The sequence below is a fragment of the Ricinus communis genome, chromosome 5 (assembly GCF_019578655.1).
Source record: "Ricinus communis isolate WT05 ecotype wild-type chromosome 5, ASM1957865v1, whole genome shotgun sequence".
Lineage (NCBI taxonomy): Eukaryota > Viridiplantae > Streptophyta > Magnoliopsida > Malpighiales > Euphorbiaceae > Ricinus > Ricinus communis.
Window position 1 is genome coordinate 24,666,871 of NC_063260.1, and position 17,477 is coordinate 24,684,347.

General features: G+C 28.8%; 1 protein-coding gene across 2 annotated transcripts; it reads right to left on the bottom strand.

The window, feature by feature from the left end:
• Positions 1 to 3,641: 3,641 nt before the first annotated feature.
• Positions 3,642 to 11,690, bottom strand: LOC8265396 (SPX domain-containing membrane protein At4g22990). Of its 2 annotated transcripts, none has more exons than XM_002509649.4 (12): positions 11,390 to 11,690; positions 11,218 to 11,294; positions 10,355 to 10,413; positions 9,778 to 9,898; positions 8,825 to 9,136; positions 8,645 to 8,749; positions 8,054 to 8,508; positions 7,389 to 7,690; positions 5,653 to 5,837; positions 4,625 to 4,815; positions 4,369 to 4,502; positions 3,642 to 3,940 (listed from the first exon to the last, which is right to left on the bottom strand). In XM_002509649.4, the coding sequence occupies exons 3-12, from the start codon at positions 10,405 to 10,407 to the stop codon at positions 3,702 to 3,704; spliced, it is 2,097 nt and encodes a 698-aa protein (XP_002509695.1). In that variant the 5' UTR covers positions 10,408 to 10,413; positions 11,218 to 11,294; positions 11,390 to 11,690; the 3' UTR covers positions 3,642 to 3,701. The 2 variants fall into 2 exon arrangements, with proteins under 2 accessions (XP_002509695.1, XP_015570797.1); XM_015715311.3 differs by having other exon boundaries at positions 5,653 to 5,843.
• Between the last annotated feature and the right edge of the window lie 5,787 nt (positions 11,691 to 17,477).

A 17,477-nucleotide genomic window follows, 5' to 3' on the forward strand; every position in this document is an offset into this window, starting at 1 on the left:
TAATAAATATATATTATAATTATAAATGATGAACATTTATATCAATTATAAAATTGTCTCAATATATATCATAAAAATAATGAATCTAACATTCATAAAGAATCAATATCATTTTCATATGAATATAAATGAACATATATAATTACTAAATTAACAATAACAAATTAATAAACATGTAGATCATAACTAATGAATGTACTTCACTAAAATAATTAATATTTAAAAATTGATTAGATACAAAATAAACATCATTATAGTAAATAATGGTATTATCCTATAAATGATGAATATTGATATACATTATAAAATTATAACACTTTTGGTCATGAAATTATCAATTATATATTGATGAAATACTTAAATTGTAAAATATGTAACAAATTAGTTTCATTCACTAATAATATAAAATTTTAATATATAAAAATTTCCTAAAAATTATATTATATTAGTTTTAATAGATAATTATTTTATAATTTGCTGAAGGTATATTAATTTTTAATTATCTAGAGTACGACCAATTGAAAGTAAGAAAGAATATGTTACTAATTATGTTAATTTTTAAATTTTATTTACCTATAATATATATATATATATATACAAGAAAATTTGAGATATAATTTTTTAACATATATTACTATATTTTGATATATTTTAATATTTTTACTATTTTAATATATAGAATTTAAAATTATATATAACGGAAATTAAAAAGACATCAAAAATATTTAATTTATCATTATTCATAAAAATATTATAAATAATTATAAAATATTTTTTATTCAGTTTTATTTATAAATTTTATTTATATTATTTTTTAAACTCAAAATAATTATGATAATCGTATAATGCATAAATAAAATTAATTTTAATGAATATAAAAATATTTACTTAATATATAATATTATATTAATATTATATAATTATTTTGGTGCCTAGTTCATATTTTTATTATGTTTATATGATTATAATTTTTTAATTTTATTAATATTAAGGCCTAATTACCAATTAATTTACCAATTGTTTCAAAATTTGAAAATAAATACATATAATTTTAATTTATTTTTAAAAATTAGTAATAATTTTTAAAATATTACAATAAGAAAAATGACTTGATATGTCAATTCTTCTTATTCAATAACAATTAGAGAGTTAACTAAAAACTTGTTCCGTTTAGATGAAAGATGTATGAAAAGATGCACATATGTGAGACTTTTAATTATCATATTATTAAGTCTAAGTATAAATTATTTTGTTGATACCTAATAGTAAATATATACTACATAGATACAAAAAAAATATAAAATATATACTAAAAATAATTTGATGTATAAGTTTCAGATAATAGTGTTTTATACCACATATATATTAAATATATAAAAAATAAACACAAAAATATATGAAATTGATATCAAAAATTCGAAATAAAAACTAAAAGATAAGATTTTTGCCAGAGTACCATTGTAACACTCTACCATTATAAGTCTATTTTTTAATTATAAACTATTAACTAATATCATTTTAAATAATTTATTTATTTTACTTATTTTTCTACTAATATAAATTGTTAATAAATTAATATATAATTTTTAGTTATTTATATAAGTCAAAATTTTATAATTGTTAAGTACCACTAATATAATATTTAAAAATAGATAAAAAAATTTAATAAATAAAAATAATATTGTTAATAGATCAATGAAGTATTATATATAATTAACTAATCTAATATTTAATTACGTTAATAAATTATTAAAACTAAAATAATATTAATATTTATAGATTTATATGGTCCATACATCTATGGTGCATTAAAGTGATTTAGATAATTTAAATATTATTTATATATCAAATATTCTAAAAGAATATGATAATTTTTTTTAACTAATTATATATATAAAATGTATATTATATACTAAAAATATATAAAATAAATATAAAATAATATATAGTAAATACTAAAAGATAATCTTAGATATCAATTACAGACACTGTTTATATATTATATATATAGTAAAAATTGATATCAAAAATCTGAAATAGATACTAAAAAATAATTACAGATATTAATTGTAAATTAAATATATATGAAATATTTATAAAAAAAATACTAGTTATGCATATATTCGGCTCTAATAGATCGACCTGTAATTAAATTAATATTATCAAATGGATATTAAACATTATATATATATATATATATATATATATATATATATATATTATTTTATAAAAAAAATGTTAGTATCATATTTTTTAAATAATTTATCAATTCATAATATTTTTTTAGAAAAGAAATTTGACGGTATTTCTTGAAAGAATCCCTACGGCAGTCTTTGTTCATGTATGGTTGAAACATCCTAGGCTGTAACTGTTGTTTCGGTTTCGTTAGAGTTTAGACCAAACCCACTGCAGGAAACTTTGGGCTGACAATGTTTCATAAATAACTTATACTGAATTTTGGGAAAATGTAAAAAAGATTGGGAGCATAATTTGTCTGCAAATGTGACCTTGAGTAGCAAGAGATGTTGGTTACCTAAAGCTCTTTTTCTTTTTTCAAAAATAGAACTGAATAAATAAAGACTGCACTGTCTTATTTCTCTTAAATCTTTCACCTAGAACTGGCCAAGAGCTTGAAATGACCTAGAACCGGCCATGTAGGTTCATAGTTCATTTAGAGATCAAACTGTGAATTAAGGATTGAACAGTTTAAAATCAATCAGATTCATTATAATTCCGATTTTAATTTAGTTTAGGTTCAAATAGCGGAAAAGAATTTGAAATTTAAATTAACAAATTATGATAACTATACTTGTCAAAAAAATAGGTTTAAGATAATCACAACCTTTAATTAGGTTATTATATATTTCCATAACATTTATTGTAATAACTATGTATTCAATGAGAGTCAAGAATAATCCATAACATTTACTGTAATAATTATTTATTTCATGGGAGTCAAGAATCATATGATTTAATTTAGTTAACTTTTTAATCTAAAGAAAGTAAAAATAAAAAGAGCAATGATATGGAAAGAAATTAAAATTTAACATATAATTGTGTATTTATTATTTTTTATATAAGTGAATCAAATCTAAACATAAGCCTAACTTTAATATTACTAATTAATATTTTTTTTATTTAATTTTTTCTTTCTTCGGTATTGAACCGAACCCAACTGCCGGTTCAGATTCAGGTTCAAGGTCAAGACCGAGACCATTGACTAGACCAATTCCCAAATAAACCGGTCCATTTCTGATTCAGTTTACACTTCGAACACGGCCATTATCCAGGTCTATCTCACCCTTTTCAGTTATTTAAGAGACACGGTTCATGTTATTGGAATCACACAACCAATAAGACGATATGAAAATAAAAACCAGTCAGTTTTAAAATGTTTTCCAACTCTACTTGCCAAAAGAAAATGTTTTCAGTACATTACATTTCCTTAGGCTGTCTGTACAACGCAAGTACTAGAGGATACTGAAAAAAAAAAAATTTAAGCCCTTTATGGCAGAGACCTGAAAATGATTAATGGCTAGGAATTGGATAATCAATGAGCTAGTTTCTTACAATATGTAAACCGATAAATGATGCTTTTTAATAAAAAAGAAAAAGAATAATATGGGGTAAAATAACAAAGAGGAAACAAAATTGAAATTTGGATTTGAAGACCAAATAACTGATTCGAAACAACATACAAATCAATAGAGGGAATTGTAGGTAAAGCAGGTGCAAACAATGGAGACTATGCAAAAGAAGAGCGAAGGAAGAAGGGTCACGTTCAAGAGTTTATTCGTGCCCAGGTAGCCAGCTAGGGTTATTGTGGCATCTGCAATTACACGAGCTATCGTCCCTGCTTCAGTTGAGAGTAAACCACCATTATATGTTCCACGGGAAAGCCTGGATGACATGACTCGAGAGAGCAGTGACAAGTTCACACCTAAAGGAGAAAATATATATATATATGAGCGAAAAGTCATGAATGCAAAACAGCGACAACAAGTTAACCTCTACATAATAAATTATAGCCCATGTCATTATACATTTGTGGAAATATTTTGTGTCAACAAATGCCAGTTATCTTTAACATATTGTGATCTTCTGACAAAATCTGAATGATTAAAGGAATCGTGAGATGATGCATCATATTCAGCTTTCAAGAGATAATAATTTTACTGTATATATACTGTTTCAGTATTTTACTTATGAAAGCAAGGTACGTGGCCTTAATTACCCGAGAAATTACACAGCACAAATCAATGGGAATAAGTTGACAGGTGAATGCCCAGAAGAGTTTTATGTTAGTTCTTTCTACTGTCATAAAAATCATAATTGTGATGGGTAATTAAAAATTGAATAACTTCTCACCTTCAAGCACTTCAGCAGCAACAAACATTATTAGCCCCGAGGAAACATATTGTGGAATAGTGTATGGATTTATGATTTTGAAGCTCGTGACTATTCCTATACAAACCACAATTTCTGATGCCAATAAAATTTGCCTGCAAATAGATCAATAAGGAAGAATTGCATTACTAGGATATAACAAATTTCAAATTTTAAGGTTTCACAGAATGTAAAAGAATAATAGAGAAGCCAAAAAAAATATATATATATATATTACCTGTCTTCAAACATGTTACTAATATAGCTTCCAACAATAATATTTACTGGAAGAACCGTTAGGCCTAGACATGCAAGAAAAATAGCAACTGCGCTTGTTGACCAGCTGAAGTAGTATGCAGTAATGACACTAGATTCTGAGAGTAAAATCTCCATTGCATATTTTAGCATGAAATATATCAACAACTGAACCTGATGAGATCCAAGAAATTTATATTAGTAATCATGTCCACATACAATCATATTAAACCTAGAAGCAGAAACTTTGGTATCAGGAAGCAGGTACAATATGAGAAACATAAATATCCGAATCAGTTCTCAATGAAGTTTAACTCTTGCTAAATAAACACATGATGTCAAGCATGATCTCGACTATCATCATCATTTTGAATGCAAAATTCAATTCACAAGTCCACCGCAAGCAAAAGTACAAAGCACTACATCATCTTCTTAAGAAAGTCTCCTATAACAGCAGGGTGACATGTTCTGTTCCAATATCGAAGCCAATAAGAACATTCCTGCAGTTTGTCTATTTAATTAACCAACAGACTAAATTATCATAACTTATAACCTGCTATTCCAGAATGTCCTGCAAACTACTTATATAAAACTCCAGCCACTAATTTCAAAAAGAAACCAGCTTTATGTGGTTTTACTACTTCTCAGGCCTTGCTTAAGCAAGAAATATCCTGTTCATTGCATAGAGCTGTTAGGCACTTGTTTGCTAGATGTTTCACATTTAGCATCTCGGATTTTTTTGTGTCTACTTAGCATTTGAGTACACAAGACACACATAGCTTGAACTGCACTCAAATTCTTTATCATGAAATAATTTAACTATATGAGAACATAAGTCATGCTCATTTGACAGAAATTGTACTATATCAAGCAGTTGACTTGTACCTATAATTTTTTTCCTGTGTAGGAAACAATGCCTATGCCTTAGTGACACAAGTGCTCCTATAAAAAATTCTAGTCCTTGGTCTCTCTTTTTTGATTGAGCTAACAGGGTCCAATCATTAGACATACCTTTACAGAGGGTGTAAGTAGCCTGTACGCCGAGACAATTGAAGTGGCAGGTGTCCGAGATTCCTCAGGAGCTTCCTCACTAGCATCACATTCTCCATCATCATTTTCGTCCTCTTGCTTGGCTTCTGAACTCAACAGCAAAGGTTGTTTAAGACCCTTCTCAAGTGCATCATTTTCCCTTGGTCCTGTCACTAGAAGAGTCAAATATAGAATTTTACCTACAGATTTAAACATATAGACAACAAGGAATTGAATAATGCGGATAAAACCAGCAATAGTAGTACTACTGAGATTCAAACAAAATTCTGGTAAGACCATTTCTCTAGAACTTCTCCAACAAAGACCCCACTAGTTACAAGTTGTGATTACAGTTCACGCTTCTATAATGATGCTACCTTCTTTTGGAATCACAATTCTATAATTTCACTTTCCAGCAAAACTCCAATAAGTTTTGAGATATCAGGTCCAGCATTTCATAGGGCTGGCTCAGCAATCAGGCATCTGGCAACACCTGTTATGCATCCACCAGTTTTTTTACATTAAGGGAGGAAGGAAGAATCTCTTGTAGAAAAGAGGAGGATTGAGGAAAGGTTACATCCTAACAAGTGAATCAAAAGAAAAACAAAGTGAAAACGTATCAGAAATAAAAGTGGTTTGGGCTGGAGGAACATATGAATGGACTAAAAAATCCTTCGTGGTTTAAGATATTCACAAACAAAACTAATTAAGTTTTTTATGTAATAACTATTAATTTTAGAAACAAAAACATCATTCAATTAGGATTCTATTTATTGAAATTCTAATTTTAAAATTTGTCTCTATCTATTACTTTTACATAAGATATCACAATTTGATTTAGTATATCTACAAAATTAGAATAGCAAATGTGCTAAGGTAATGATTGGAGAGCTCTAATCTAGTATTATACTCATTATTTATCACACTTGTAACTGATTTTTAGATTTTTACAGAATCGGAGGCCTGTGAATTCTATGTCAATATAACCATTTATTAGTAAATATTATTCAATAAAAATCAAAAGTTTAAAACCTAGCCATATACAAATAGATGAAGTCTGGCTTAAGCTCTAAGTCTACAAAAATTTAATCTAATTTCATTATTAAAATAGAGTTTATCATTGTTTATTTAATTATATTAGACTTTACATTTAAATTGCTATATCATATTATGGTCCTTGGAGTTCTATACATTTTAGATATTAATTGTGCTTAATAATAACTCAATTTAAACATTATTATAATAATTAAATGTCACAGGTTAAAAGAATCACTTGCAAAGTACGTGCTAGTTGAATAGTATTATTGTAATCAAGGATTCTAGAATACCACTCACCACTGGAAAAGTACTAGATAGATTAAAGAAACTTTTGAGACACCTATATACAAACTTATGGCTAACCTATTTAAATAGGAAGAACTGCAGCATCAAATTGTTTGTGCTTTTACCAAAATGGACATAACATAAAGCATTATATTATTTTAAAACTCTAAAGCTCCTAGATTTATCTCAATCTGTCAAATTTTTCTATTTAGGCTACATAAAAATGGAGAAAATAAAAAGGGGATGAAACCAGAAGAGGTAGCACTTGTACTATTAAAAGCAAGCAGTTCACAATGGTCAATGTTCAAATAAAAGAACTAAAATAATTAGATCAAAGAGAATTGTAATGGAACATGTAGAAAATAAAGATACTGTGGATAGAGAGGTCAGCATACCATTATTAGATTCCTGTGCTTCATTGCTCATTTCAGTCTCATGCAAAGGTTCTCTAAATGTAAACGATAAGAATATGAGATATATAAGCCATCCCACAGCCATAACCCACCCTGGCAAAGTGACTTGATTAAATGTAAGCTTGTAAATTTTAAAATGTGTTTGAAGTAAGCCAGCAAGAGCAGGACCACAAGCCATTCCAAGAGCGCTGGCACTGACAAAACCCGCCGATGCTTGCATACGAATTCTTAGCGGCACACAATCACTGATGTAACGCCGATTAACAGCTCTAGCAGAACCAAACCTGCATTATATAAAGTATAATTAGGTCAACCTGTAATATGAGGTAACAAGGCATTCTCTATGAAATTTCCACCATTTAGGAACCTCTAATCATTGAACTATCCTCGCATATAATAAAATGAGCTTCAAGTTCGTTTGTACAACTATGGATGGATTGCACATGTCTATCATAATTGAGTACATAATACTAGCCCTTATTCCTTATATAGTCCTGCAAGTCCACGTTAAGTTGCTGATAAATTCAAGTTGTGATGTGAACTTTTTCAGTGGGTTGCATGAGGGTTTAAATCTCAGTGAAATCAGCCAGAAACCACAGGCTGAAACCATTAAAGATTAAGCAACAAAGAAGCTGAAAATTGCTTACCCACAGAATAGACGGCCTACCAAAAGGAGCGCTATTGACTGACAATCAAGCGCCAATGCATACATGAGATTTCCCACAAGAAGAACAATACTGCTAAATACTAGAGGTCTGAAGTACGATTTATTTGACCAAGCACTAAAGTACACTGAAGAAAACACCTGAGCAACAGCCATTGCTCCAATCACAACACCACAAACTGTTGCTGCTGCTCCAAGCATTGTGGAGTAATCATCTGCTGTGGGGACAATTATATATGTGTTGACCATGTAAAGGAACGTGTTTATTAAGTTTAAGAGAAGTGACATAAAATGGTATTTCTGATCATCAATATGCTCCTCTGTAGGAGCTGGTAGCTCTTCCTGCATAATGAGCGCATGTTGTGCCAAGAAGTTGAGGAAATTCGTCGAATGTGTAAGCCTGTCTACAGCTGCTTTTAGTGAATCAACCACAGGATCCTGCAGATCAACAACATAATGCGAGTCCTCGAATTATTGACTGCCTCCCTTTGCAGACATCAATTAGAACAAGGCTTGAGGAAAATTCACAAAAGTAAAAGAAAAGGCAATCCAATTTGTATATGGAGAAACCGACCTGGAAGGGAAGAGCAGGCTGATCATAGATCGATAAGTAGCTTCCCTGATGTTCCTGAAGTTCATGCAGATTGCGAGAAATGGCTCCAATAACAGCTCCAAGACCCTGAAATTTACTATATTATTCAGTAGGAACTGTCTAGAGCATATAGCTGCAACAAGAATAAGAATGGTACATTACCACATGTTTGAACACTTGCTGCAACAGAGAGTAAGGATGATTAGCACGAGTTTTGACATAGTAATCAGTGAATCTATATCCAAAGCGTTTATCGAACTTCTTCAGTATCTTACGTAGGCCAATAGCATTTATTTCAACAAAAAAGAGAAGCTTTAACAAATCTTGCCCTACTGCTCTATAAGCTTCTCGTAATCGAGATATTTGAGCAATATCTGCCTGTTCCTGAAGAGCTTCTTGCTGTTTATTGAGCTTAGCAATCCGACTCGCAAGTAGCCCTTGTTGTTCCAGTATAAAAAGAACAATCTTCTCTATCTGAAATTGTTATTAAGGAAATAATTTAACATGCATCAATATTCAAACTAATCGTAACACTTGAACCTTGACTTTTTATGAAAAAATTAACATAAAATGCACTTGTATTCAATTGAGGTATGATGGTTAAGAAACAAGAAAAAACACAAGCACATCACTTGCATATAAACAAGACCTTTTCTTTATACAGACAATATGGTTTTATCTATATGCGTAAAAGATATCCAAAGTTATATAGTTATACATATGCTATCCAGCTTCTCAACATGTTTCCTCAAAAGAGTTTAAGCAATTCCACTTATCTATTTCGGCAACAAATGAAAGACAAAACAAAATCAATCATCAAAATAACAATTATCTAAGAACTCCACCTCAAGATTGTACTTAGATTCCTATACATCAGCACCCATTTTATTGCTTGTCAGAGAAGGGGGAGAATTAGCAGAAAACTCACAAATTTTCTAACTTAAATTAGCTTTGGTAACTCTTCGATAGAGTTAACAGAATCATTCGGCTTATGCTTTAATTTTATTGCACCAACAAAACCTTCCAACCATAGCATCGTAATTACTGTATAATTATATAGACAAGTTGAATACATGAATCATAAACCAGCTCTACAAATATACACAATTCCGCACCTGACTATCTAGCATTCTCGAGAAATCCTTGAGAACGTGCCTGCGATCTTGTGTTCCGACTTCAATTTGTTGAGCATATTGTTTCACTTTCTTCTTCATTAATTTGTAGTTGATATAATATCTAGAAGAAATAAAGAAAATGTATGAGAAAACTAAAGCAGACATTCAAGAGAGCATAAAAGAATTGCTACACAAGTATACACTAAAATGCAACTGAAAATTGAGCCTTATTTACGTAAAACAATTAGCCCCACCTCTCTACATCTCTCTGAACTTCCCTATCTATATCAACCTGCATGTATGTGTGCAAGTTCTCACTTGAACATAAGTCCAACTCATGCTTATTTGACCCTCAGTTAAAACTTGAAATAGTTTAATGACTAAAGAGAAATCCATGTAACCAAGACTGATAACTTTTAACCCCAAAAAAGAAAAAAGAAAAAAAAGGTAATACTGTTATTAAAACAAAAGATGCTTGTCAAAATGTGGAGGTTTCTTCACTATGCTATCATTCATAAAAATGCACTTATCATGAGCAATGAATATAAAGAATGTACGAGTAATATGTGTAACATACCCTCCCCATTCTTGAATTTGCCGTTCCTTTAACTTCTTTCCAAAGGCAACCATCTTTCACTACAATAAATAACAACAGTAGGAAAGTCCCATAAGAGCAGAGAAAGGCACAAAAGAATTATTCTCAACATAAACTGCTGCTGCATTACCAAATTCAGCAGTGGACAAAGAGACCAGGGCAAAAAAATAAATAAATATTATTCAGCAAATTCACATTATTTCAATACAATAATACAATTATTTCGCCTATAATCTGTTTCTGAGAATTATTTAGGGCAACTTTCACCTTCTACTTGCATTAAAAAATAAATCCGTCATATAAGTAGCCGTGCTTATAACTTCCTCATATAGCCATCCAATTTGACCAAGTAACCAATTCCGTCTATGGCAACGAAACAAAACAACATTCACCTACCAAGTACTAAATTACTAATCAACAAAAATTAATCTTCATCTACACTAAAGTCGCCAATTATTTTTTATCACCGATATAAACAGAACTTTCTTGAGCAGTGTGTTAAGAAAGAATTAAATATTTTAACATCGTATTCTTTGTCGTTATTGTTATTATTATTATTTATTTATTTTTCCTTTTTTTTTTAGCAACCAAATAATTGCAGCAGGTTACAATTTACACCAGCCAACTATTGCTTGTTTGTTTGTTTGGTTGCCGAGAAAAAATACAGAAACAAGAGAGACCTTAAATGATTTTAACAGAAAAGAAAGAAAAACAAACTTAACCAAAGCAGGTGACAAGAACTTAACTATTTCCTCATCACCAACCAAACAAACAGAGTAAAGAAATTTAAAAAATAAATAAAATAAAAACAAGAACGCAAAGATAAGAGCGACAAAGAAGGTTACCAGATTGCAGTTTCTTGAAACAATCTCCGATGGAAAATGAAACAGAGAGCTTTAGATGACCATCAACAACGAACAACCTTTTCACAAAAGAAATGGAAATAAACAGAGAGATTTGTAATATTTGATAAAGCAGAGAAAATCGCATTTTGGAAAGTAAATAAAAAAAGTTTACCTTAAAATGGGATCGAGTTTGAGAGAAGAAAGCTGGGAAAAAAATAATAAAAAAGAAAAACTGACTAAGAAAAGAAAAGGCGGATCTTTTCTTTAAAATCCAATGATTGGATTGGGCGATTGAGAAAAGGAATTGGGAATCGTCGAAAAGAAAATAATGGTGATTTGAGTGAAACCAATTCAACCGAAAGGAGCGAAAGCCAAAAATGACGTGTTTTGCTTATACTAGATTCTTAATAAGATATGATATGCATAAATTATTTTTGATAAATTCTTTTTTAAAAGAAGAAATACTGAGTAAATATAAATTTTGTTTTTGTACAAACAAATCATAGGAGAAGAGGTTGAGATTTATACGCACTCTCTGTTCTTTTGCTGTGTTGGTGGTGGTGACTAAAGCTGACCTCACTCTGTCAACTGTCCAGTAGCTCCCGTGCGTTTTTGTCCTTTTATGCAATTTTCGAATATTACGTTTATTGTGTTTTCTAGAGTTTTACTTAAATTCAGGTCTTTTTCTTCTTTTTTACCGGTTCAAATGCAAGTATGACTCCATTAACCCACGGTACATTCTCTACTCGGTGATTAGAAAAATAACATCAATTTTAAATTTTATGCTGTACTTTTATATTTTATATTTTATATTTTAAGAAAATATAATAAAAAAATAAATTATTTTGATGTAAAATAATACTTTTCCCGGTTTCAAATTGAAAATCACAGAAAACATTTAAATTTTAATAGTTAAAATTTTAATGTCGAGGCTGATTCCACCAAATGTTATATTTTAATTCGAAAAGAAGAAAATAAAAAAATCCTACTTATTTATTTCGATTTGGATAGTCTTCCAAAGTGGTCACAACAGTATATATGTATCTATGTTTTTATGTCATTTTGTTAATAATTAAATTAATAACCAGAAGAGAAGTGAAAAGTTGGTGTGTTATGGGGAGGATGTTGGTCCACGTCCATGCCATCCCCAAGTGCGAAATTTACATTACAATGTCGACACCGCTCAAAAGTCACAGCCAGAAACACTCGTTAATTATTATTCAACGCCCACCAGCCCCCTTACTCTCCAATAAGACCACGCCACCTGCTGCTTTTCCAATAAAAATAAATATTTTAATGCAAAGTGTACCAATGGAAATGTCATTAATAAAACAGAAAAATGAAAGAAAATAATAAAAAGGATCTAAGATCTGCAAGGGAAGGGAGGGGCAGGGGTCCCATATTAAGCTGTTCAGTTTAATGGGTTTTACAGCTATGTGATGGCTACCAATGAAGTATTTGCTGTATAATATGGGAAAGATGTGGAGACAACTAACCACTGTTTCAACTTTTCCAATGCTTATTCAAATGCTGATCACATGTCATGTATATAATTACGCCCGTTTTTATTGTGCTTTAAGTTGATGCCACCATCAGATTTAAATGAGATGATCATGAGTGATTAACTATGAAAAGTTACTTTACAAATTTAATCAAAAAAATTTCTGAAGGAAGATCCATGAACCATTTTAGCACGGCGCGCTATTCATTCTAATGACGGTGCCACTTACTGTAATTAACTAGTACTTAATTGAATAAGGGTTTAGCTTTTTATGGTTGGTTTAGTTTACGTACTCATAATTATTAAAATTAGATTTACTTTTTAAATTTAGTTAAGTCATATGAATATTTATATTAGCCATTGTTTAATACAAATATATTAATCTATAAAATTAATTAATTTTTATTTTTATAATTCTACGATCCAGTATGATCATTTAACTAGATAAATAAATTATTATAGTAATTAAATTACTAAAATATTTCTTCTTCTATATATATAAAACTTGTATTTTCTAATTTTTTTTTTTTTCAAAATCTCTTCTAAGTTCTTTCATGTAGTCTATATCAATTTTTGGCTTGATCAGTCATTTTTTACTCTAATATATACTGATATAAGTATAGGTACTTATGAAATAAATTAAAAAATTAAAATTATTTTAAAGAAATAAAATAAGAACTCAAAATTATTTAAGGGATCTAAATTTTATTAATTACAGATTAATATTCCTACTGGGACTTAGTTTTAGAGAAAATTTATCTCATAGGTTAGCTAAGTTATTGGAATTATGAGGTCCAACTTTTATCATATATACCAAACATATTATTAATTATTAATACTATGACTTATTTAAGCAGTTCCATCTATTAAATGGACCTGTTGGGTGATTAACTAAAATATAAAATTAATAATATATATGATTGTTTTTAAAAAATAATTAGGAGTCACTGAATTAAAATAATCTAACTTTTTCTATTTTCTTTCCTCAGCTATTAAACCTGCGTAAGCCTTTTTTTGTTCTAAAAAAGAATTGTGTTAATTTATTTTAATTCAATAAATACAAACTTTATTGAGATTTGTTGACTTTTTTTCGTAGAGTTGTTAATATATTTTGTGAAATTTATGATATTATTCTTCAATGGGATATGATATTTCTTTATAAGGATATTGGTAATTTAGTGGGTTATATATTATGATGGAAGATTTATTGGTAATATTTTTGCAATTGAACTTAAAAATTAAAAAATCCATATATCATAAAGAATAGTTATTAAATGGAGTGCAGTGATTGTTGAATTGCAACTACATAATTTTATTAATGTAATTGAAAATTTTATATTTGTACTTCTAAGGTATTTTTATTTTAGTCGCTGATCAAGACATACTCTTATTCATAATTCTCTATTAAGAAACCAACAGATGAAATATAAAAAATATTACTGTCAAATAAAAGACAAAGTGAAAGCAAAAGATCAACGGGCTCGTATAAGTGGGCATTATCTATTAAGGCTTCATTTTATTCACCAAAAATCTGTAAAGGAGTAAGTCTTATATTGTTCATCTTTTATACATTAAAATATTGATCCGTAAGAATATTTTACTAACTAAAATTGAGTTATTTTTCAAATTCTTATAAACTTCTTAATATAAAATAACGTATATAATTAATTGTGTATGTATAATTAATGTATTGTTAAAGTTGTTTACTTGAGAGAGAAGAAAAAAATAAAGTAAGAAATGGAGCTAGGGTTAAATTTTATTTATAAATTTAAAATTTATATATTTTAAATGAAATAGAAAATAATTTAAAATTTTATATAATTAAATTTATGTTTGAAAAAATATATTATAATGAAGTTAAATTTTTTTAAACAATAGATAGATATTTTAAGTAAATTTATATATTTTTATAACTTCTTTCTATATATGTTGTGGAGTCATTTTGTGTTGTCCAATCTCGATTAAGAGAAAGGAAATGGATGCCTTTTATAAATTTAATTTGATATTTAATATAATAATATATTCTGCAAAATCTCTTTTTGATAGGATAACATGGAAATCAATTTACTAGAATGACCTAAAGATAAAATAAAGTTAAAAACCAAAAGCGAGAAAAATCATTTGCCTCTTAAATAAAAACCACAGATGATGATGATTTGGCAGTTAGCAATTGATGCGCCGCCAAATTACACGGCCACCAATGTGAGCAAGTCGGCAGTTTAGCTTGTCTCTTTCCTCACTCTTTAACTTAACACAGCCATGCAGCAACGGCGGTGTGTGCTTTGTTCTGACGGCTTCATCACATTCATGGCCCTACCCTCTTTTGCCCTTCTAACGGCTTTCACCCCTTTTTAGGGTTAAATAAATTGGCAGAATTTGTTTTTCTTTTTTAATTTTTTAAATTCTGATAGAATTGTGTTTTAATAGAGAGTCTCGTACTAACGAGAAAACATTTTAAAAGAAGAAAAAAACATTAACAGACTCTGTATGTTATTACCTATTTATTAGTCACTGTATTTATTCCAAAATTTAATTGTCATTTTTAAGTTTGTAATACGGGAATATATATCTTCTAAAATTCAAAAATTTTAAATTTCAGTCTTGCTGGTTCTATAAAATGACAGAAAGCATAGGCAAAAAGGTCACTGAGATTTGAGATAACAAAAGGGTGAAGTTGTTTTATGGAACAATAAATGCAGCTTAGTTTGGATGAAAAGGAACGTAGTTTGTTTGTGATATCATTGACAATTACAACTTCTTTCTTTTATATATATAAAAAATAAAAGAAACATTTTCCATAGTTTTCAATTATTAAAATAATAAATTAGTGACATGTACTCAATAATAATAATGAAACAGGAGGAAAAATGATCAGTTATTTTCTACCTACCAACTGGTATTATTAAAGTGGGGTTTCTATTTCCGGAAGTTGTGTGGTGGAAATCTGGATTATATCGTATTAAATAGAAATATCAGCCCAGAAATCAATTTGTATTTTATAAATAAAAAGATTAAGAAATCCCAAGTGTGGCTTCAATTATTTTATTCAAAGAAGTAATTGCTCTTATTTATACTATTTTAAGACAAAACCATAGAGTGGTTTGTGAAGGAAATAATGTCGTATAAGATAAGCAAGTGGGAGTCAAATGCGACGATTATGATGTGGACCGATCTTGTCAGTGGATTCAAAAAGCGATGTGAATCACGTGCTATTTGGCATTGCGCGTTAGGAACATGGTTTAAGATTTTTTAACAACAATTATTAAGCATTTAACCCACTTTTAACAACTAATCAAGGAAAATACAGTGCTGATGTAAAAAAAAGAAAAGAAAAGGCGAAATTTAACGTAATCAACATGACATAGTTGGTTACTTTTAATTGACGAATAAAAGGGATTTTTATTAATTAAGGCAAATTTAGGATCATTTACTGCTTCCCATAAAACGATGGACTCTTGTCCTAAGACTTGAAAGGAATCTCGATTAAAAAATCTTGAAATCTTCATATTTGCTATTTTCTAAAATAATTAAAGGAAGAAAGAGATGGCAATGTGAATGGCGACATGGAAGTCCAATCCCAGACCAGTAGTGGCAAATGCGGGCCCTTCAATAATGTAACAAATCTCAGCATCAGTGAATGTATTTCAGGCCCACAAACTCCATTTGTTATATGTTATAGTTTAATCATAATTATAAATTTTATATTTTTTAATAATATTATTTAATCATTTTAAAATAAATATTTATTCTTTTTAAATTATTTTAAAATATTTTTCGATTACAACTTTTAGAATTTCACGATTAGAAAAATGGCGTGAAAAATTAAGTGTGCTTACTAAAAAATAATAATTATGAATCAGTAAAAATAGTTCGTCCAAAACTTAATAATATAACGATTAAAAGTGTCGTATATGTGCATTCTTCATATATTTTATATTTTAACATACTATTCTACATCAGTAAGTAGAATTGATTGACTATATCATTTTTCTCATTCTAAAATTTTAAAATTTGTTGTCAAAAAATATTCTAAAAAATAAATTGAAAGCATAAGTATTTATTTTAAATTTATTAAAAAGTATAAAATTCAAAATCTAATTACAATTTATGAAGTTTCTACCTATAAATTTAAGCCATCTTTTCACAGTTTAAATACACCAAGAACTTAACAAAACGAACAGTACGTTTTTTTAAAAAAAAAAAAATTTAAACATCTCATTCTAACCCAACAAATGGATTCTATTTATTGTATTTTCATGTTGCTTGAGCATGAAAATCGTGCATTTTGATTTCTCCCAGTATCTTATTGCTTTAAAGTAAGTGATTTTTATATTCAGATTCAGTCTATTTTTGTAAAATTGACAAAAAAGTATAAAATGGGATTAACGGATATTGTATTTTCTTTTTTTCTTTTTTTGCAAAAAAGAATATGGTGGAGAATAAAAATGAAACAGCAATTCAAGAAAGAAGGGTAGAAAGAAAGCTATGGCATTGTGGCAGATGGACCAAAAAGGTGAAGCTCATTTAAGCATCCAAGACAATGAAATGTCAAACGCTTTGAGCCAGCCATTAGTGCTTCAGAAATAAGCCTCCCACGACAATATAATATTATTATGAGATGCAGAAATAACACTTTCATGCCCTGTTGGCAGTTACAAGTGCCAAGCGACGCCCGAGTCCATTGCATAATGCAAGATCAACTTTACTACCGAAGAGAGAAGTTTATACATATTGATATAAAATTTACCATGATCCTTGA

What these genes read in the sequence shown, in the direction of transcription:
- LOC8265396 (XM_015715311.3), bottom strand. Translation starts at nt 10,407, where the DNA reads ATGGTTGCCTTTGGAAAGAAGTTAAAGGAACGGCAAATTCAAGAATGG. An exon ending in AGCAAGTGTTCAAACATGTG is followed by an intron (nt 8,750 to 8,824) that starts GTAATGTACCAT and finishes AGTAAATTTCAG; the next exon opens with GGTCTTGGAGCTGTTATTGG. An exon ending in AGCACAGGAATCTAATAATG is followed by an intron (nt 5,844 to 7,388) that starts GTATGCTGACCT and finishes TGACTCTTCTAG; the next exon opens with TGACAGGACCAAGGGAAAAT.